Source organism: Arvicanthis niloticus, chromosome 13 (genome assembly GCF_011762505.2).
Source record: "Arvicanthis niloticus isolate mArvNil1 chromosome 13, mArvNil1.pat.X, whole genome shotgun sequence".
Classification (NCBI taxonomy): domain Eukaryota; kingdom Metazoa; phylum Chordata; class Mammalia; order Rodentia; family Muridae; genus Arvicanthis; species Arvicanthis niloticus.
Window position 1 is genome coordinate 47,836,637 of NC_047670.1, and position 23,583 is coordinate 47,860,219.

General features: G+C 44.6%; 1 protein-coding gene across 3 annotated transcripts in view; it reads right to left on the reverse strand.

Annotated features, from left to right (window-relative positions):
• The window catches only part of Kcnk9 (potassium two pore domain channel subfamily K member 9), a 40,640-nt gene that overhangs the window by 991 nt on the left and 16,066 nt on the right, over positions 1–23,583 (reverse strand). Inside the window, exons 2-3 of one of the 3 annotated variants that reach the window (XM_076911447.1) lie at positions 5,120–6,127; positions 15–4,988 (exon numbers count right to left, since the gene is read on the reverse strand). In XM_076911447.1, the coding sequence (XP_076767562.1) occupies positions 5,163–6,127 (965 nt within the window). In that variant the 3' untranslated portion in view covers positions 15–4,988; positions 5,120–5,162. Of the gene's footprint in view, positions 1–14; positions 6,128–23,583 lie in introns of those variants that run through there. The other 2 variants (XM_076911448.1, XM_034517306.2) reach the window with 2 other exon arrangements.

Genomic DNA, 23,583 nt, shown 5'->3' on the forward strand with positions numbered 1-23,583 from the left:
AGAGGAAAACAACATTTAATATGACTTATTTATTCACAACAAAAGCAGTAACCACAGAGGTCCCCAGAGAGACAAACATCAAATGCATAAATCAGGGCTAAACAACATCAACTACATCATTTTCTTGTCAACAGTTCCTCAAGCCGAGGGAACAAGCAGACGACAGCAGATCATAGGCATTCTACAGGACTACGGGCCTGGGGTCCTCAATAATACCAATTATCAAGAGACACAAACACAGTGAGGGAGATGCCCTCAATTTGGGGGTTGGGGAACAACAAGACAAGCAGGTGTGGGGTGTGATCTTTGATGGCATCTTAGATTCACAAACAAGTTCAGTAGGACATTTTAGGGACATTTGGGGGAATTCTTTATACAGATTATATTATTATATTAGATATTCTTATGCTAAGTTTCTTAGGTGTCACAACACCACTACTATGTAAGAGAATGCACTTTTTATGGGAGATATACAATGTTATCTTTGGCTGAACCACCTAAAAGCTGTAGACACCATGATACCTTATCTTCCAACCATCTCAGTATTGAGGGAGGGTACTGAGGTTGGGGCTCTGGGTGAGAGGTCTAGGGAATCCCATGATGCTAGTCTATCAACTTCTCTGTCACCCTCAGACTTTTTTTTTCAAAGTTGGTGTTAGGGGAATCATGATCATATACTTTCATTTTCCTGAAGCAGCAACATCTACCAACATGTGGTCAAGATGGGACCACAGAAAGTCAATCTAAGCCTAGCACTTTAGGGAACCCATGATGCATTACACCATGGTCCAATATTCTATGCCAGAACTTGTGTCTCTTCACCTTCCCAGCTCTCTATCTCCTGCCACAATTTTAGCTGAATTTTTTTTTTTTGGTGCATCAATCTTCAAATGTGACCAGATCATCCAAGCCAAAGGTCCTTGTGGGTCAAGCTCATCTTGCACAAAGTGCCTCTAAATCCCCACCCTTACTGTACCATCAGATTAAAGAAAAAGCCACAGAGGCTCAAGGAGTGAAATGACTCCCAAGAACCCAGTGAAGCAAGGCAGAAGAACCAGTCCCTGCCCTACCAGTCTTCCTCATCTACCTTCTGGTCCTGACAAGACCTTGACTCTGGAGGAAATGCATCTACCATTTTCAGAACTAAGTCACAGTTCACAGATGCTGACAAGCTAGGAGCTGGTAGAATGAACACATTCCAGCATATCTCAAATCTCATAGCTCTGTAGACACTCTCAGTGAGTCTCTGACTTGGTGTTCATTAATTTAGAAAGGATACACAGAGGTGAAGCTGGGAGCCTCCATGATGGGTAATCATTTTCTGATCTTTCTTTCTCTCAAAACACAGTCAAAGAAGATCTCCAAGGAGCCCTTATCCCTCTAGATTCCAGCTGAGATAGATTGGCACTGGGATTCAAGATCTGTAAAGCTTTCATATCTGGATGAAACTGATAAAAGTTACCTGTCTCAGCTTATCTACTCTCTAGATGTCTCCTTAATCAGGTACGCAGAGAACATACAGGTGTGCCCATCTCACTATGGTCGTACTGAAGCCAGCACCTCTGTCAGTCAATCACTCATCATGGGCTCAGGTCTTAGAAGTTACTGCTTTGGCCTCAAGACTAAGTGGGGCAACCAGGAAGAACAGAGCTAGTTCTAGTTCAGGGGCTAACAGAGAATCTTAAAACCCAGAGAGAGAAATTCTCTTGATGTTCAAAGTCTAACAGGCAGATGGGTGAGACAGCACCTTCTTCCTGGGATGGTATTTGGGATCTTTAAGGATCCAAATGGGATGAACACTAAAATCAGCAAGCCCAGAGCTCTGGGTTACTCCATATCATTGCCTACTTCTTACTGTCCTTGATGAAGTAACGATGGAGATCACTTAGTGAAGAGTTCAAGTGAGTCAGATATCTTAAGTATATATATATACAAGGCAAATTTAACTTCCAGGAACTGGACAGCAAGCCAGCCTCCAGTTCCTGAGACTGAATCCCTTCTGCAAACAACCTGCCATGAGGTCTGTTGAAGGGGTTTGGTTAACTGCAGGAAAGGATACAACAATCACTTGGCTGAAATAAGGTGCCAAGTGCATGAGAGAGGGAAAGAGAGGCCACAAACACAATAAAGTCCAGTAACAGGGAATCTTTGGAATGCTGTGCAAAACATCAACAAAGCAGCTAGGACAACAGCAAAAGGAAGCATGAAGACCTATATCCTTTACACGTGACCTCAGATATGTTGACCCTCCTGAATCTCAGTCTCCTCCTCATAAAATGAGGGAGCCAGTAGAGCTCCCCCTGCTCGGAGCCCCTTTGACTCTACCGGTGTAGTCTTCATAGAAATGTCCCACTCCCATCTTGTAAAAAGGAGAGTCCTTCAGAATTTGATTTCTCCCTGCTCTCGCCCCAAGAGAGCACATCACTGGATGTGCCCAGAGAACAATCTCATCAGATCCTATGCTAAGGAACAAACTGACCATTGGAAAAGATCCACTTAAAGGGAGATAAGCCAAGACTCATTCCCTCCTTCAGTGTGCTTATGTTGAGCTTGGGAGAGACAATCTGGTGCCCTTCCTTCCAAAGCTGAACTGGCAATAAATAGCCAAAGACATGGGAGGGTTACAAGGATGATAACCAAGTACAAGTTGCTTCATTACTTCCTTCAGTGGCTATCATGTGAGGAGTAAAGAGACTTCACTCTACAGCCTTTTACCTTGCAGAAGGGGGGGGGGTGTCACCTCTGTGAGAATATAGAAGGTGTTGTCTATATTTCTCTGGGAAGAAGGGATGTACCTGTCATTCAATCCTTTCCACACAATGGTCACTGTGTGACCACTTTGCACAGATACATGAATGGGAAGCCAGCTCTAAAGATAGGCTGAGCCTATGTCCCTCTGACTTGACTCCTGGGCCTAATGTTTGGCCCTGTGAAGTCACCGAGCAGGATTCCTCCTCCACCACCGTAGGGCTGATTTAGGACACCTTGGTGTCAGGAAGTCCACCTTCTGGACCCTTCTGGGTAGGGACTGAGAGTGGATCCTTCGTTCTCTCAGTGCCACAATGCCATGTACAGATCAGAGGTGATCACACATACCTACCCACCATTTGAGGGCACAGTTTCAGGGCAACTCCTACATATGTCCCAGGAAACCTCCTCAGAGGCATAAAGTACTCTGCATATAGGCATCAGGATTGTCAGGTTTGTGACCCAAAAGAGCCAACAATCTCTTTGCAGAGCAAAAACATTCAAGAAGAGTGATTGCTTCTATTCTCTGGACAGACTTGAGAGCCCTGTACAGGGCATTCCACACAACAAAATCTCAAACAAGTGAACTGATAAAGACCTCGAAGTTGGAATGTGTCAACTTTGGCCAAGAGAGTCTAAAGTTCACAGACTTATTTTGAAGGTCCCGTGTCCTAGACGAAGGGGATATTTCAACACGGGGTGTAGCATTAAGTGCATGCATTGACTTTCCAGAGGAGTCCTGGATGCTCCTGGTTTCAGCCCAATGGCACACATGCTTGGGACTGGTGGCATTTGGATGCTGTGTCCTTTAAGAAATCTTGAAGACCAGTAAGTGCGCTCCTTGTGCGTGCGTAGTGTAGCCAAAACCCATTTCCATCCAAAAGCCAGGAACTTCCAGTGTACGAAGAAGAAGGAGTGGGAGGATGAGTGAATGGGAGTGACTTTTAGAGATGGCAGGGATGGCGATGAGAGAAATTAGAGTCCCTCAGTGACTATAGAGGCCGAGCTTCCCTCGGACTCCTGCAATTGAAAGGGCCTACATACGATGTGCCATACTCTCTATCCTAAACTTTCCCCTACAGGGTCATCCTTTATTGAGAGTGGGGAGGAATTTCTCAGCTATCTAGACAAAGCATCCCCTGAGCTTGACAAGTTCCCAGTAGGCCAAGATACAGCCTCTAAACCTCTTCCTGAGACCAATGTGAACTTCTCCCTATTTACAGATCAAATGCATTTAGAGACACCCTTTCCTGAAATATATACCTCTCTATATATATTTAAACAAGGAATGCCCTGTAGCTTTCTCATTAGGAAAAGAAACCACATCATCATTCTGATACCCATTCTCATCCAAGCATTCCAAAACTGGGACTCTAATCCATGCAAGTAGAGACTTCGCAGAGCTCATCCCATCATAGACATCATTGTTAGGAAGAGGGAAATAATAAAATAGATGCTCTTGGGTACCAACTATTTTCTTGTTTACCCTGACAACTTCAGTTGCAGGGAAAACTGTTGGAACTAGAAATACCAAAATTCAAAATGTCTTCAATAATTTGACACTAGTGGCTTTGGGCTACTCCTTTGTGACCTCTGCTTTCTCGTGTCAGCGATGCAAACTAGTTCCACAAAGTGCATGATTCTTCAAGATTTAATTTTAAACTGGCTAGGTAACCTGATCCCTGTGGGTTTACCCACCTACATACACCCTGAAGAGAAGTGAATGAAAGATTTAAAAGCTACGGCCATCTGATACATTTTGGGTTAAAAGTGCTTTGTGGGATGTGCTCAATTTGGCAAGGTGTTAAATCAAACCTTGCAGGGTTTAGTTTGTTTGGAAGCAGCCTCCGAGGAGACTGAAATTGTATGCGTGAGAAAGGAAATGAATGTCTGATACTTTCCACCTTGTCGCACAACACACCTGCACACAGAAGCACACACACTCATATTGCACGCTCATACACACAGCCACCCAGTCCTTGGGGGAAGAAGAGAGGAGTTAGGTCGGAGACATCACTATGGGTAGGCAGTCAAAGGCTTCGGTTGGGCATCCTTTCAGCTCTGTCTTGGTGCTCCTGTTCTCACACCTGTCCTAGGAAAGCCACCCCAGAGGAGGCAGGGTGGGGAGAAACGTAAGGCATAGCTCTGGTGGGGAGAAAGGAAGGAATCCATGCTTCATGCTCAGGTGCGAGCTTCAGAGAGGATGGGCCTCTATTTTACCTTTGAACAGCTCTGCCTGGCTGGAAATGCCGGAAAGAAATGAAACCAGGAAAGGAGGGAAGAGAGAAAGGAATGATGATGACCGTAAGCACAAAAAAAGAGAATAATAATAAATAAGGAGGGAAGGAGGAGTTGGGACAATGAAACTTACATCTGCATGACAAATGATTCTTCCGTGTATTTCCCTCCCACACTTAGATGGACTTGCGACGGATGTGCAGCCTGTGGTCCACGCAGGTGTGCACTCCAGGAGGGATGATGCCGAATGTGGACCGGATGTAGGTGTTCCTCAGCATGTTTGTAGGGATCTCTTCAACCCTGCAGGAAACGGAGTGGACGGTAGCCCGGACATTTCTGATATTGGGACCAGCAGCAACAGCAGCAGGAGCAGGAGCACGAGCACGAGCAGGAGCACGAGCAGGAGCAGGAGCAGGAGCGGGAACAGGAGCACGAGCAGGAGCGGAAACAGGAGCAGTAACAACAACATTCTCGACGACATCATCATCATCATCATCGTCATCATCACCCCAGTTGGCACCAGGGAAGCAGAGATAGCACAGGGTTCTGCCGTATTTCCTGAGGAGATACATGGGGTAGTGCCTCTTGCGTCTCTGAGGTACACGGACAGTCACACCTCTCGAATTTCCAGCGAGTATCTCCGCAACTTCTCCCTCCAGAAGCTCCTCATCCGTATTCATGGTCAGGAATCGCAGGACCACAAGATTGAGGAAGGCACCGATGACGGTCAGGCCCACCAGGATATACATGAAGCTGAAAGCCACATAGAATGGCTTCCTCTGCAGGGCTCCCTTGGCCTGCAGAGCCACAAAATCGCCAAACCCTATAGTAGTCAGTGTAATGAAGCAGTAGTAGTAAGCATGGAAGAAGCTCCAATCTTCGCACTGGGAAAAGGCAGCGGCCCCAAGGCACAGAGTGCCCATGCAGGAAAAGAAACCGACGGTCACCATGTTCTCCATAGAAACTTCAGTGTTGCGCATGCCACAGCACTTCTTGATACGCTTCAGCAGGTAGCGCACGAAGGTGTTCATGCGCTCGCCCAGGCTCTGGAACATAACCAGCGTCAGAGGGATACCCAGCACAGCGTAGAACATACAGAAGGCCTTGCCAGCATCGGTTCCAGGTGCAGCATGTCCATATCCTATGAGAAGGAGAAGAAGAGTGGGGACAATAGTGAGGAAAGGTTCTGTGGAGTTCAGGAGTAGATGTAGAAACATCAGGCATTTCTAACAGACTGGAGATTAGAGCATAGAGAGATAAAGACAAACCATTTCAAAGAGTCACATGAGCGCTCGGGTAGGAGGGATTCAGGGAACCGTCACTACAAAGGCTTCATGTACCTCTAATCTCAAAACGTAAAATGAAAAGTGGTACAAAACCCAAGACTTTTTGTTTTGTTTTATGTCAGGGTGTCATGTAGTTCGAGTTAACCTCAAACTCATGTAGATGAGGCTGGCCCCGGGACACCTGATCTCCCTACCTCCAATAGAGACATATGCTCTCAAGACATTATTAGTATCAACATGATGCCGCAAAAAGAAATTTCCATACAATGAAACTTTGTTTGATCTAAAAATCTCCTTAAGCTATTTATTAGGTATGTATGAAACGCAAATGGAGTTTCTTTACCCTGGAGTTGCTTCCCTAAAAGATTTCATTTATATAGATACAAAAAAAAAAAAAAAAAAATGTGAAAAGATCCCAAACCTCAAGCCCCCTCCCAAAAAAATGGGCAAAGAAGACTCATTTGAGAAGAATCCCTCATAATAGTTTGATATCTGATAGGCTGAGGCAGGTCAATGTTCTTAGAGTAATGCAGCATATTTACTACTAAGTACAAAAACCCAGGAGAGAAAATGGAATATCCCTACCACAGATCTACATAAAGAGGGAACAATGAAAGAACAGACACTGTGGCCAGCAGGAGGCTGACTCTTCAAGTGCCATCTCTGACTAAAACTGTATAATGACCCTAAGCAGATGGAGTAACGACTCCAAGCCCACAAACAAGAAAGCCAGTAAGTGACTTAGCAGGTAAACTAATCTGACATCTTCAGAGCTGGAGCGTGAGCCTGGTATTTTTGTCTGCCAACAATGAGGCTAAAAGCAAAAGTTGAAATTGAGAGAAGTCATGGCAGAGCAGGGGGAACTTTTTCTGTTGTTTACTTTGTTCAGTGATGTACCCCCCACACCTAGGCAGTATCTCTAAGGTAGAAAGTTAGTCTGGTAATAGAATTTAACCTTGTATTAAAAGTAACCTTGATAGAGAGAGAACACACAGCCCTCAAAAACCTCAGTACAAGTTCATTCTAGTCCAGGTTCTGAAATGAATATTGCCTTGGGGGCAGGGAAGAAAAATACATCATGGAGAGTGTTTGGACTGGGAATTTGGAGGCTAGAACTCATCTTCAAACCCAACCCCATTAAGGAAGGTGACATGTACGTTTCCCCCAAGTAACATGATCATGGCCACATACCTAACCTTTATTATGATACATCCCAGAGAGTCTCTGTCAACTGATATGTGGGATGATGATGTCTCTAGGTGGATTGTTGGGCAGATCTTCTGAGACCAGAGCCATAATAGAACCTACCAAACTCAAGTCTCCCTCCCACTCCGATTTCTATTCTACCGACATTCCTCTGCTGTAGTTTTCGGTCTCTCCAGAAGACGTGGTCTCCTTCTCTCTAGACCCCAACCCCTCTACTCCATCCATCACTGAACTCTGCTGACTCCGATACTCCTCTTCTGTTACATAGCATGGTGCAAAGTTGGAACCAGGCCAGAGTAGGGAGGCAGAAAAACAGAGAAGGATCTCGATGTATATTTTGATACAAATCACCTGGTGTGAAGAATGAAGAGAGGAAAGGATTGAAAAAAAGCAAGACACAAAGCTCCAGGGACAAGAAGATATTAAGAGATATTCCAGAAGGAAAGATAAAATGGAAATGGGAGAAATAGTGGCTTCAAATCAACCACACTTGGTAAAAGACAAATTGACAGATCCGGTAATCTCTGCAAACTTAAGTAAGATAAATGTAAAGAAAACCACACAACAGTGAAGTTAAAAGAAAGCTAAAGGGAGACTTGCTGAAAGGCAGACAGGAAAAAATGGCACAACTGATTCTACAAAGCCAACACCTCTTAGACTACTGACATCTAATCATAAGCAATGAAGGCTGAGAAGCAATTGGAGCCGTGTCAGTACAGAGTCAGGGAAAAAAAAAAAAAAAAAAAAAAAACATTAACCCAGAATCCCATGTCCAAAGGAAACAACCTGCATGTTCAGCTTTTCAGAGCTGGAGAGTGCAACACCATCAGAGTGGCACAGTACACCTACTGGAGGAGGAGGCTCTTCCCCAAAGAAGACACCAGATGAAAATTTAGGACTTCAGGAAAGAATGAATCACGCGGTGAGAAATATAAAACGCACAGCTGTTATTTCCTCTCCCTCTGCACGAAGCTCACCTGCGAGCAGACACCAAAGCCAGATGGGGTGGACTCAGTAAGCACTTAACAGTTCTACCTGGGATATATTTAATGCAGGAAATAAAACATGACTCAAAAGCTGAGTGCTGGGTCCCCTTATCTGTCACTCGTGTTCTTCAAGTTCAAAGAGTGTTCCCCCAAAACCTCCAACAGAGGCCTTTTTTCTGATTTTTTTTTTTTTTTAATTTAGACAAGCTCTCACTCTCTAGTACACTGTGACCTGGAACTCACTACATAGCCTCCCCTTGAATTTACAGAAATCCTCCTGTCTCCATCTCCCAAGTGCTTGGATATCAAAGCCACTCTGGGCTTTCAGAAGCCATTGTTGAGTTTGCACTACAATGCAGTCTTGCCCAGCAGTTAAGATTGGACCCTGCAACAGGCCAGTTCAGCTTGAAGCAGATTGACCCCTTAGGGAGAACAGTCAGTATCCTTCATTCCCCAGCCTCATCTTTATGCTTGCCATGTTTACTGTGACTGCCCAGGGCCTGGTGCCAGCTGAGGGTACAGAGAGAAGGTAGTTGGGGAATTTGTTACTGGATAGAAATAAAATATTTATAAATGACAGAAGCTGGGGGTTGATAGTAAGGATTAAGGCAGGCACAGGTCCCAGTAAAGAATGACTCGGGGTGGCTTTGAGAAGAGACATGCTGGGGAAGGGAGCTAACCTTGGCCCCCTGTGCTTCTGAGATGGTTCCTACTTAAGCCCATGATGCAGCTAGCCTCCCATTTATCCTCCCATAGCTTCCGAAATTCTCTAAACTTTCCTTCCCTCTCTGTAAAGAGGACATGAAGTAAAGCCATCTCCCTAAGTCATGTAACGTTTTATAGTGTGCTTTCCTGCATTTAGTCTTTCCTCTGGAAGGAGCTATCATGTTTGTGGCATTCTATGCTAAGCCTTTGCTTATTCACAGGGCCCTCTGTGTTCTGCAGAGGGAAACCTCTGTGTTCTGGTAGATTGTCTTTAATAATAATAATAATAATAATAATAATAATAATAATAATAATAAACACTCATTCCTTCATTGTGCTTCACTGATTCCCAGGAGGAACTAGGCTTCCTGATCAATTTCTTTTACCATTGTATCTTAAGGGAGCAAAGAAACTCCCAATATACTCTTTTATACATGGAAGTGTGCAAAACATAAATTTCTCGTGGAAAGTAGGCAAAGGGAAGGGCTGAGATATCTTCCATCCGTAAAGGGGCCACAAAACCCTTGTCTCATAGGGCAGTGTCATGCTGCTAAGGCACCTGTCAGTTCCCAGACTGTGATGTGAGTCTATGCCAGACGTAAAGTTGCCTGGGGGGTGGGACACATTTTAGTCCCCAAGTATCTCAGGCGTGAATCCACAGTATCTCTATGCTTTTAAGGAAAGCTGGAGCTGCCTATCCTCCACCATACAGGCTTGGATTCACAGCCTCTCACTATGCTTTTAAGAAAGCTTGGGGCCCACCTCTCCTCCTCATAAGCTTGCTTTTAGAAGCAACTGAGGAAATGCTGTCCACAAAGAGCCCACAGGGTGGCAGGATGGTGGAAGCCTTGGCCTATGGTCTTTCTCAGCCTGCCACCAGAGGTGCAAGGGTGCCCTCTGGCGGGCGATCTGTCACTGCAGAACATGAGTGCAAGCATAGGTCCCACACCTGCCCAGGTTCCCTCCTGGGATGTGTCCAAGAATCACTGAAGTTTTTCACTGGCAAAACTTATGTTACCTGGTGGATTTATCTCTCAGAAATATCATCAGCCAATGGAATTTTGGCATAGATAAAAAAATAAAACTAGTAATGACTAGTGTTTACTGATAGCACATGGAACCAGGAACTAAGCTAAAACCTTTCTACACTCAATAACTCATCTCCGGTGGAAAAGAGGGGGTCCTTTCCAAGTAACCAGCATCTTCCTTCACATGGATGTGGCAGTGTCCATGATCTTGGGCTTAGCATGATGGCTTTCTAAGCTCCCATATCAGACTGATCTGGGCCTTGTTCCTAATTTAGCCCCTGTTGTCAGCCACACCCACAGTGCAAATGAGGTGTCCACATTGTCCCCTTGGTTAGGAGATGGAAACCCAGGTTCTCCTATTAGTCCTCATGTTGCACCCGCACAACACCTTCCCTTTCTGCTATGCTTTCCTGTATCCTCCACCATCCAAAAAATTCTCTAAAAGAAAATGTAGAGAGGCAAATTAAAAAGACTCATAAGAAAAAAAAAGAAGAAAGAAATCTGGCTGATGTTTGAGAAGTCTGTGATAGAATAAGAAAATCAGTAATAGTTGGAAACCACCAGGCCTTGGGTTGGGATGGTTCAGCAGGAAGAGGTACACTCCCTCCCTCAGCTAATAGTGTTAGGCTCAGATGGCTTTGGGTCAGTTTTAGTAGAGCAAGACTTGTAGGTGATCAGAGGTAAGCAAATCTCTGACCTTGACACATGGAAAGCCTAATATATTTGAGAGAAAACCTTGCCACTTCACAGTATCTTTGGTTATCTCTCTACAATAGTCCATTCTAGAAGCTAGCTTGTATTATTTGTACTGACCTCTGTTTTGATGGTGTGCCCCTCTTCTCAGAGCCATGAGAGCACTGGATTGTCAAACCCCCAAATGAAGACTTAAGTTTACAGCCTTACTATATGCTGGGTTTATGATGCAGTGCCTCTTTGTGGGCTGTGGTAAGGCAAGGAGTTGAATGGATTCCCAGGGGGAAAATAGTTCCCCGAAGGTAAACATCTATCTATTTAAGCTTCTTGGTTGAAGCTTCACAGAAAGAAAACCATGCTCAAGTAGAACATTGTCCTTTATATCCTTCCCCAAAAGGCAAGAACGACAGTTGCTGTGGTGGACACTTGTGCATCTGTCACAGTTAATTCCCATCAACTAGCATTGTGAGACACCACGAGCAAAGGGTACAGGCAGGCATTGCCGGGGGATGCATGATAGCCATAATTGCTGCATGATAACAGTTAGAGATGGATGACCCTAGTCCTAATGGACTTCCTCCATGCCTCAGCTGTATAACCTGGACAAGTCATCTAACTATGTAGGAATGGAGACATCAAAACCCAAGCAAGAAAAGAGATAAAATTATACCCACCCACCCAATCCTGATTATCTAATTATTTTTACTATCCTTTCTGCTTTTTAGACTTTCTTACTTTGAAAGTTACTGGCTATAGAAATAAAAATTCACATAATAGAAAGAAACAAGAGAAAACAGAAGGGAGTTCAAAATTGAGGAACGTCTATTTAGCATATTTCCACTCAGACTTGGGAACTTTTCCTTATGTTTTCCAAATACTATTCCTAAATACTTTTTCCATGGCTGAGAGAAAACGGCATATAAGCAATTATAAGAAAATGCTAACACTTGTCTATTACCAATAGCATTCTTCATAAGCATCATTTTAAATTCATCAGCTCCAAGTAGAGGCACCACAATTTCTTCACCTAAATAGACTAAATGCAGAATGTGTTGGACTCTAATTCGCTTCTGTTGCTAACAAGCATTTGTATTTTAGCCAAAAGCACACTGTTCCTGGCCTCAAAGATTTTATTCCAAAAGTAAAGAAGAAAAACCAGGTAAGTGCCAGCAAATGGGCTGGACTAGGTCCTAATATCTGTGAGGTATGTCCTCCAGTGGCATGCCCAAAGTTGTTAGGTGATCACTTCTACTTCCTAGAGGAAGAAGTACTTGGGAAAATCAATTATTTGCCCTGTTCCAATAAATTATAATCAGTGAAACTAAGATGGCCACCATAGGTTCTCTTCTCAGGGTGGTACATGCATGGGTGGATAGATGCAAACAAAACTATTCAAATCTGTAGGTATGCAAAATGTTCCCTTGGGAAAGAAACTGAAAGGAATGGAGAAAACATCTTGGAGACACGCAATGTTTCACACTCATGGGAGATTTGGAGGAAGAGCAAAAATGGCAGAAAGAATACCTAAAGAAATAATGAATAAAACCTTTAAAACTTTAATGAAAATGATAATCTGAACATCCGAGAAGCTTAACATAATGCCAAGAAGAATGAATGCCTAGATGTATCACATTTAAACTACTGTATGTGCACAAAGACAATGATGCAATATTAAAACAAACAAGAGAAAAACAAGTCAGTGTTAGGACTCCTCAATAAGGTCAATGAATGACTCTTATTCCAAAGCGAAGTAAAGAACACAATGAAATGACATGATTAACATGCTGAAAGAAAGTGTCAACCAAGAATTTTACATCCATTTAAACTATCCTGAAAATTTAGGTAAATTAAGATGTTCTCAGACAGTGTAATGACATGGTCAGGGAGCTGAATGAAAGTGGCGGTCAATCAAAAATTTTATATCCAACTAAACTATCCTCCTTAAAAAAAAAAAAAAAACCAGACATTAAGACATTTCTACATTTAAATAAATAAATAAATAAATAAATAAATAAAAGTATTCTTTGCTAGCAAACTTTCACTGCAATGAATATTTTTAAAAGTCCTTCTTATTGAAATGAAAGAACTATGGCCAGTAGTACAAATCCATAAAAAAGAATGAAAGAATGACAGTAAAGGCAACTACATATGTAAATATACAAGAGCATGCGATGGCTTTATTCATATCCTTTCTCCTTCTGTATAAAAGGCAACCACTTAACTTATAAAACAGTGTTGAAGGCAGTGACTTAATTATAAAGCAATGATAGATAGGTGCATAAATATTTTACTTGTACAATAATAACAAGAGAAGAAATGGATCTACGTTAGGGGGAAAAAACTTCTGTAAACCACTGAAGTTGTAAGATACTATCATCTCCAACTAGCTGTTTTTAAAGAGGCCCATTGTTATTTCCAGAGCAGTTACTAAGGAGCTAATTCAAAACACAAAAGAAGCAACAGGAGAATGGAAATGACACACTTTCCGGTCTACTTATCACAAAAGAAACCAGTAATGGAGAAATGAAGGAACAAAGGAACACAGAACACAAGCAGCATAATGACAGATTTAACACCTTCCAGATCAGTAAGTACATTAAGTGTAAATTAACTACACACTCCAATCAGCAGTTGGAGGTTGGCAGATAGACAAAAACAAAAAAAAAAGCTACAACGCAAATGCCATGACCCAATGCTGCTGTCTATAAAAGACACACCTAAGTTTCAAAGACATGAGCAAATTTAAATAAAAGGATAGACACAAAGCATGCCCTGCAAACTGGCCCCCCAAACTAGCATGTCTGTGTTAGCACCAGAAAAGAAATTGGGTCCAAAATGAATACTATCACTTGAGGTTAAATACATAAATTAATGAATCTTTGAAGTGATAAAAGAATTGGTGTTTCAAAAGGTGCCACAATCATAAGTGTGCATATATCCCAAACAGAACATCCCGATACAATGGCTACCTAACCTTGTCCCAGTCTCAGCCAGCAGCCACATCATTGAGATTGCCCTTCCCATTGTCCTTTGAGGAAGATCTGAAAGTCTATAATTTTTATTCCCTCTCCAAGGTCCTATATAGAATATGAATCTAGCAGGTGCTTTCCATGCTAGACAGGAGCTACAGAGAGCTCAACTCTGGGCCTCTGGCCATTGAATCCATGACTGGCACAATGCCTAGTGACCAACAAACTTGATTTTTCTTGCCTTATTCTCCAGGGCCCAGAATGGGGATATGTGCTATATCCAGTACAGTGTGGGATGAGGCCATCATAGATAAGTTGCCCTGAAGTAGAACCTGGGTCCTCTTCCTTCTCTGGGGTGGCCATGAGATTCCTTTGGTTTAACAGTTGCCAGAAATCCTGGTTCCATTTTTTTCTCTTTTGGAGCTATGTTGGCCAAGCCAGTACATTAATTCTTCTACAGTCTCATACCACTATCTTTATATCTTCTTTGCACTCCAGCCTTGAGGTTCCCACTGTACCTCTTCCCCCTCTGAAGCAGGCTTATCTATGGCAGATAAGAAAAATCTAAACCCAGAATTGCCATGAAACCCAGCCACCCCAGTCCTAGGAGCATAACCAAAAGAGGCAGAGAGCAGGAATCCTGGTAATAAGTATACATGCATGAACACAGATGCATTCCTGACCAGAACTAGAAATCTCCAACCTCTTCAAAACCAGAAACATACAAACAAAATGTAGCATATTACAGTGGAATAGCATCTTGATGTAAAATAGAGTGAGGAACTAATGTTCACTACATGTGGGGGACCCCAAAATACCCTGTTAGTGAACAGACCAGACTCCAAAGGCCAAGTACTACAGAATTCCTCCTTATTCTCACATGGTAAGTGGGAGCTGCAGCATCTTCCACTCCTTAGATTATAGACAGAATACCACTCCAAAAAGCACCAGTCTAGAGATCGGGGTTCCTCCTTATGCTCACATGGTAAGTGGGAGCTGCAGCATCTTCCACTGTCTAGACTATAGACAGAATACCACCCCACAGAGCACTAGTCTAGAGATCGGGGTTCCTCTTTATGCTCACATGGTAAGTGGGAGCTGCAGCATCTTCCACTGTCCAGACTATAATCGAAATACCACTCCAGAGAGAGCCAGTCTGGAGATCAGAATTCCTCCTTATGCTCACATGGTAAGTGGGAGCTGCAGCATCTTCCACTCCTTAGATTATAGACAGAATACCACCCCAAAAAGCACCAGTCTAGAGATCGGGGTTCCTCCTTATGCTCACATGGTAAGTGGGAGCTGCAGCATCTTCCACTGTCTAGACTATAGACAGAATACCACCCCACAGAGCTCTAGTCTAGAGATCGGGGTTCCTCCTTATGCTCACATGGTAAGTGGGAGCTGCAGCATCTTCCACTGTCTAGACTATAATCGAAATACCACTCCAGAGAGAGCCAGTCTGGAGATCAGAATTCCTCCTTATGCTCACGTGGTAAGTGGGAGCTGCAGCATCTTCCACTGTCTAGACTATAGACAGAATACCACCCCACAGAGCACTAGTCTAGAGATCAGGGTTCCTCCTTATGCTCACGTGGTAAGTGGGAGCTGCAGCATCTTCCACTGTCTAGACTATAGACAGAATACCACCCCACAGAGCTCTAGTCTAGAGATCAGAATTTCCCCTTATGCTCACATAGCAAGTGGGAGCTGCAGAATCTTCCACTATCTAAAGTCAAAATATCACTCCAGAGAGTGCTCGTCTGGAGATCAGGATTCCTCCTTGTGCTTACATGGCAAGAGGTAGCTACAGCATCTTCCATTCCTTAGTTTATAAACAGAATTCTACCCCAAGACCACTTGTCTAGAGATCAGGATTCCTCTTTATGCTCACATGGCAAGTGGGAGCTGCAGAATCTTCCACTATCTAGACTATGATCAAAATATCACTCCAGAGAGAGCCAGTCTGGAGATCAGAATTCCTCCTTATGCTCACATGGTAAGTGGGAGCTGCAGCATCTTCCACTGTCTAGACTATAGACAGAATACCACCCCACAGAGCTCTAGTCTAGAGATCAGAATTCCTCCTTGTGCTCATATGGCAAGAGGGAGCTGCAGCATCTTCCACTGCTTAGATTAAAGACAGAATACTACCCACAGAGTACCAGCTTAAGAGAAGACAGAAATGCAGAATTTAAATGTTTTTGCCAAGCATATTGCTTTTTATTTATGATAAAGTTGAACCATCATAAGTTAGGACTGTCTGTATGGCTAAGGAAGAATACATATATGTCAAAAGGATCTCCCCTGCTCTGTCCTTGGTAACTACTCATGCCTAACATTTAAACCTCATTCCTGCATCATAGGAGACTACTAAGGCTACCTGCCCTAACGTTCTTCCAGGGAACCTCATGCTGAGAGATGGGGGCAGAAGTGGGAGTAGCTAAATGTCAACTTGTCTGTCTTCCAAATGGAGGAATATGGGACTTACTGGTCTTTGGGGGTCCCTAAGAATAAAATCACTGGTATTGCCAAATGTTATAGTCTACTATGCCCAGGCGATCCTGCCTATATGTGGTAAGTTCTGAGGCCTGTCCAGACCTAGTTGTCCAAACCTCAGTGGTCACCTGGGGCTCTCTAACTCTGATGCTACCAAGATTGCAGAGCCTGGTCTGGGCTCTTACTCTAGGCTCATGTTAGCATCTGAACTTGATATGTCAAGATCTGAGGATGAAGTTAGCTGCCCACACATATGTATGTACTGTGAAGATAGCTTACTGCTCTATCTCATGAAGTTTGCAGGGTCCCCATCTGTTGTCTCCATAAAAGCACTCCTCAGTTACTCATGGATATCCATGCAATGCTATACAGAAGCAGTGGTCCATGTGTCTATCACCAAGTTCAACATATACCAACTACTCATGTATTAGTGAAGTCACAACTATCAGCCCTGTAGTTTCCAAAGGGGCAGAGCAGAGGTCATTGTCTTAAAATGTATTGTATCTCAAGTTTACAGTTTAGAATGGAAAACATTCTGTGTCCATTTTTTATCATAACAAAATAAGAAGAAAACAGGAGATGTTTTCTGTCCTTGTGCTGTTATCTGCTTTAAGATTAAGGATTATTAAAGTTGCCTTTTTTTCATCCCAGGCCCTGGACTAGTCTTGATTTACCCACTTTATGCAAATTCTTGCTTAGTCCACATTCAACATTCAAATCAGAAGACTTATGAGGACACACTTTCAAAACCTACAAACCCCTCTGCAAATACAAAACAGCCTTATTAGCACAAAGAGGCTGGCCTATGCTGAGTATACCCCCCTACCGTGGCAGCTGGCCTCACTCTCAGGTAACAGACTCCTGAAATTTTCTGCTCTGTGTTGTGTGAGGACTCACCTAATGCCCAAGCTCTTGGACCTCAGAGCACAAAAAGACAAACTGAAATCCCAAGTGCTCTCCTATTACCTATGGGTAGTGGAGGCTCAGAGTTGGAAAGACAATGGTGTAGAGGCCATATGGCAATCTACGTAGAGACCTAAAATGTGCCTAATCCAGTGTCCCCAGCCTGTGGGAGGTGAGGATGCTGTCACTGAAGAAAATGAAACCACCTTGTTGGAGCTAGTTGAGATTGACTCAAATTTTCTGTATAAACAGCAGGGGAGCTGGGGGTGTTTCTATTATTTACGTGAAAGGCATGAGCCATCAAACTTTTGGGCCCAAGGTTCATAGCACTGAGCTCCCATCTCTGCAGTTTTCAAGGAACAGAGCTTATAGAAAAGAAGCCAGCTTCAGAGTACATCCAGATCCTGCCAGAAGTCTGAGCCAACACCTGTGTCCAACATATAGATATGTCCAATGGGCAGATAGACAGACATTCTCCTATCCCTTGGCATGACATTGTCTGGCTCTCCATATGGCTTTCCCCTTTTCATCAATTGTCTAGTCCCATATCCCTCAGTAAACCTCAGATCCATGACTTTCTGGATGGTCCCTATAAGACCACAGAGCCCTTCGCCACTCAGGCCATTCCCCAAAGCTCTTCCCTCAGCTACAGTGACAGCAGAGAACAGAAAGACTTCTAAGTGGTCCTCAAGCTGAAAATTGATCTTCTCCAAGAGTCTTTTGCTCAGGTGTCTATTTGATCCCTGCCATCTCTTGTCATAGAACCCTGTTCAAATCTTTCCAAGCCTCTAGGGATATTATGAGATTAACATAGTTGACTGTAGATGCCAAATTCATTGTCAGTGATGGTCTCTAGTAGGGAAAGCAGATTATCAGTGTACCATCTATTTTGGGACTCAGTACAACAGAAAACACAGATTACAACATTGGGTGCAAATGGGTAGATAGATGAGGGATGAAAGAATGGCTCCTTGGAAATTGATGGGTGGGCCAGTAGATGGGAAATGGGTGAATGGGTGATACATAGAAGGTGAATTGATAATGGATGGATGATGTTTGGAATATAGATGGTATAATAGATAGGGGAATTGATTGATAAATAAAAGTTTGATGAAAGATAGAGAGTGGGTAGACAGATAGATGGATACATGGATGGATGGACAGTGGATGAAGGTACAATGGATGGGGAATTGGTGGGTAGATGAGATTTTGATGGAAGATAGAGAGTGGATAGATGGATAGACAGATAGATGGATGAATACATGTGGATGGATGGACAATAGATGAACAGGTAGATGTATGGAATAGAAAGCTGAGAGGATAAATGGGTGAACTGATGGTAGTTATGGGATGTATGGAAGAAAGATGGATGAATAGTGGACACACAGATGAGTGGATAATGGATAGATGAATGGGTGGGTGAACAATGAATGAAAAGATGAGTGAATGTGTAAACAAGTAATGGAAAGACAGATGATAGGTGTGTGTTATATGGATGGAGGACGAATACATGGATACATGGGATCAAGCTAGAAAATGGATAGATGAAAAAAGGATGGACAAATGAAGAGATGGTTGGTAGATAATGAAGAGATGAGTGGAGTTGTACACAGAATATGGGTGGAAGATGGATAATGGAGGAGCAAAAGTAGACAGATCAGTAGATGGACATATGGAATATGGATGGAGGATAGATGGGCAGATGGGTGGATAGAGAGAGGGTTGTCTAAATAGTTTAAATAGGCAAATGGATGGGAGGGAGAAAATGAGTAAGTAAATAGGTGGGACAAAGGTTTGTTGGGAATGGCCAGGGAGGTGAGTGGGGTCAGGTGGAAGGAAGACCTAAGAATGAGCCTACCACGTCAGAATCAAAGTTTCCCCCCATCCTGTATTCTCCTCTCTCAGATACTTCTGGTGAGCCAGCTGGCAGTGATAAGAGGTGAGGGTTGGACTTGTGTGGCCTCTGGCTGTTATACAGTATACCAGTCCATCTCCTTCCCCACTCGATCCCTGGCTCGGAGCTCACTAGTTGTCCAGGACAGTCGTGCAGGGCTCCACCACCTCTGGTAGTCACGAGGAGCAAACAAAACAGAGCACTCTTTCCCTGACTTGCTCCCAAAAATAGCCTCTCACCGCCCAGACACAAGGCTGGCTGGCTCTCCCCGACTCAAACCTGACTCTGCAGATTTCCCAAGCCCTGAGCTGGGTTGGGGGGACAAATGAGGCATAAGGTTCTGTGACTTCAGCAGGCCCAGGTGAGAGAACACCAAGGATGTCATGGCCTTAGGAGGAAGAGAAGGACTCAAGAGAAGCCCAATCCTGTGTTGGGGACTTTGTGATCATCTATATTTGAAAAAAATCCTATGACAATTTCCTACAGTCTCATGTACATAAATTCAAAGAGAAATTTCTGAAGAAAAGGCTACATGTGCTAGAATGTAAGCAAATGCAGCTAGCCCCAATAGCTCACTTGAAGATGGAGAACACCCCACACCCCAAGGCTCTGCTAGTGAGAGTAGCCATCCTGGAGGCTTCCCTGAAGAGAGGACAGAACTCAGAAAGAATTCTACCTACAGCAAGTGAAAGATAAATCAATGACATGGAACCTTGGAAAAGTCCCTGGAGCTCTTTGAGCCTCAGTTTGCTCATCTACGGAATGGAAACAGGAAGGGAAAAGGCAGGCAAATAAAGTTGTAATCAGAGCTCTGCTTTGGCCTCAGTCCCCCAGGCTTCTCTTTGTCATACTTCTCATGAGGAGGTTGGAGATGGTCCCTGGGTGTGTAGGTGAATTAGCCTCATCTAGTGAGTGCCTAGAAGTGAGCTGAGCAGATAATAAATGCAAATAGGAGATGGGAAAGGTCTGCATTTAGAGCCTAGCAACCTCCAACTGCGAGCCTGCACCTCCTTGCTTCCTCTGAACCAACCCCTACTCTCAGGTGTCACCAGCCCCTCCATTTCTGGCCTTCACCGTGTTATTCTCTCTGCTAAAGGGTCCCTCCCCCTTTCTTCTAGGGCATCTACTGTTCCCTAGCCATCTGTAGATAAGACCAGCCAGCAGCAGTCAGCTTAGTGAGCAGCAAGGAATGCTCAATCTTGGCGGAGGACATCTCCTGCAGGAAGGTATCCCCCACCTCACCATCTCCTGATCTTAGAGACACTTGTGGGCCACTAGCAGGTGCATACTGGTCAGCCTGGATGCTAATCACCTGTCTGTCACATCAAGGAGTAGTATCTCCGTAGCAAAATCATTCTAAACTCTCTAGCTAGTCATTGGACAAGCAGTGAAACCAACAGGCAGCCCAGACAGAACTAAAAAATCACACTCTAACATGATCTCAAAATAGACTCCAGCTCACAATCCCCATGGCAACGCCCTGGGCCTGAGGACTGTCTCTAAGGAAGGAGGACAGAAGGGTGTGGGACAAGGGTGGCCCAGACTCTGAATACTCTATGTAAGAGTCCACAGCTGGCACACAGACAGAGAGGGGTCTGTCAGGTCTCAAGCTCCACTGGATGTCAAGGGAAAGGAGCAAGAGTGGAGAAAAAGCTTGATGAGTCCAGTGACTGGAGAAGCCCTTGCATTGTAAGGGACATGACACTGGGAAGGGATTCAGACTGTAGCATCTGGATCTTCCCTGCCACATCTGGATCCCTCTCAGTTTGATGGTATCCACAATGCTGTGCTTAACCAATCCCAGTCTAACCCACTCTGTTCAGACTAGGATGAGGTCAGCAAGGTTTCCTAGGTACTTAGGTTTGAAGACCTAATTGTCCACCCAGCACAGGTTCAAAATATGGCCTGGCAGACAGAAGGCAGCCTTGGTCTTGCTTATAGTGCCTTTGGGAGGTAAGATGTCAACCCTGTCTTTGTGTCTAACTTGTCTGCTCTTGGCGTGGGCCTTCTAGCCTCCAGAATTGCAGTAAATAGACTGCTGATATTTATAAGCTTGTTAGTGTAGCCTGAACTAAGCTCCCCACACTGAGACACCTTCCAAAGTTTACCCCTGCTTGGAAGCATATGTCTCTCTCATGCCCATTTTCTGGCCTTTCTAATAACTAACTACCCTATAATGAATGGAAGAAGTGAGTGTCATCACTTGCTAACACTAGTCTTCCCAGACACAGACTCTACCCCATTGGCCTCTTCCTTTGAGCCACCTGGTCCCATCCCATGACTACAGGGACCTGGGAGTTGTGCCTGAGACTGGCAGGAACTGGCAGCCACTCTTCCTGCTGGCAGCAGTGCCTCTGCCTAGATCAGCCAAGAACTCGGGCTCAGCACTGGACAGCAGTGGTGGGAAGCAGGGGCCTGAAGTCGCAATGTCTGTGCCCTTAGTGTGGCAAAGAGGCAGGCGGCCTGGCTGTGGTCAAGAGCTCTACGGCCAGATCATAGAGCACCTTGTCTGGTCTCCTGCTCAACTCCCTATTGCCCTAATCCAGCAGGTAGCAGCTCTAAATGCTTGTGAGTCACCACACAAGAGTAAGACTTGGAGGGGACACAAGAGACAGTCCTGTGCTGGAAGAGAGGAGCAGCAGGACAAAGCCTCCATCTCCCCAAGCATAGTTCTGACATTCATGACCGTTTCTCTACTTTTGGAGCTGTAGCATGTACCACTGCAGGCAATTGTGTGAATACCAAAGAGCCATGTACTGTCTGTCTGTCTGTCTGTCTGTCTGTCTACCTGGCTCTGACCCAGAGCCCAGCTAAGTGTCTCATCCACTGTCTCATCAGATCTCACAGAGCCTCTGGGACACAGCCAGTTTTACCCACTTTACAGGTGGAAACACTGAGTACGGACAGGAGTAGGGGAGGAAAGGGGAAGATGTGACAGGTATCCTGTATCTGCCATAAGTTTGGACCTGCCTCTGCAGATTTTCTTATGGCCCTGAAGGTTTATTTGGGACTGAAGCCAAGGCTACTGGTGGAGGAAGTTTTCCCCCAAGCAAAGGGCACATGATACAGAGCCACTGACTGCCTTCTGCCCTCAGATCCAGAACCCTTGTTAGGGTCTGCCTCTCTAGGAACCATACAGAGTCAACAGCCCATGGTAATGAGGTCCCCAGCAACCCACAGTGCTGCCCTTCCCCTCTGGATTCCTCCTACTTGGCAAAGATGCTAGCACACTGACCCCAGAGCTGAACTGACAGATGGATAGTTGGACAGTTAGCACTGTACCAAAAGCTCAGAAATAGGAGCCATAAGGGGAAGGGGGACCCTTTTCTAGGGCTTCTCCTTCTGTAAGTTCTAGCAGACCCTGGGAGGCCATCAGGCACCTTGGACCATACAGAGAATCAGAGGGGCATGGGATGAACTCAAGTCTCATGGGAAACAGACAGCCTCCTGTTAGACCACCCACAACTTCTTGCAAACACCTGCTGTTCAGATTCGTGGGCTGCTGTTTTTCAAGATTTGCTTTTTTTGAAAGACCCAGAGAATATTCTCGAACAGTTAAATATAGCTCTCGTGAAAGCTGTCCCATTTACATGCCTATGTTCATTCAACAAACATTCTCTGAGGGCCTCCTTAGTGCTAGACACGGGTGGGAAGACAACTCAGCCACTGGCAGGTAACAACATGGTCCCTGGCCAGAGGTGCTGGGGGCAGTGCACAAAGTCTGGCTTGAGAAAGCTGACATGACACAGGTTGACAGGTGCTTAGCTGGCCAGAGCCCTGAGGCTATAAAGACATAAGAGGCATCTAACAGCCAGAGAAGGATGCACAGAGAAAGGGTGTTGAGTGTTGAGCGAGTCCACCATAGCCTGTGACTCAGTCTGCATGGGGCAGGGGGTGAAATGAGAGTCAAGGCTACATCTCAGCAAGAGTTTGGACTTCAAAGGCCATGGCAATCATTTATGTGGTTCACAAAGAGGCACTGATGGCTCTCAAGCAGAGTAGTGAGTTGATGTATATTAATACCAGCCTTGAGCCACCACAAATGCATGCAGCTGGGAGGAGGCCAGGTGTGGAACATCGTCAGAGTACAGTGTTGCATAATGCCTGTGTCCCTCCTCCCCTGCCAGCCCTTTAAAACAAATGCTTAGATCATCCCCCAAAGGAAGCCAAAAAACCAGACAGGGGACTTACATATGCCCAGAATGGATCTAGGCTGAGCTAGAGAGCAAAATTCAGAGCAGGAGAGGGAGAGGGAGAGAGGGAGAGAGGGAGAGAGGGAGAGAGTGAGAGAGCGAGAGAGAGAGAGAGAGAGAGAGAGAGAGAGAGAGACACAGACAGAAGAAGAAGGAGGAGGAGGAGGAGGAGGAGGAGAGGAGGAGGAGAAAGAGGAGGAAGAGGAGGAGGGGAGGGGAGAGGAGGGGAGGGGAG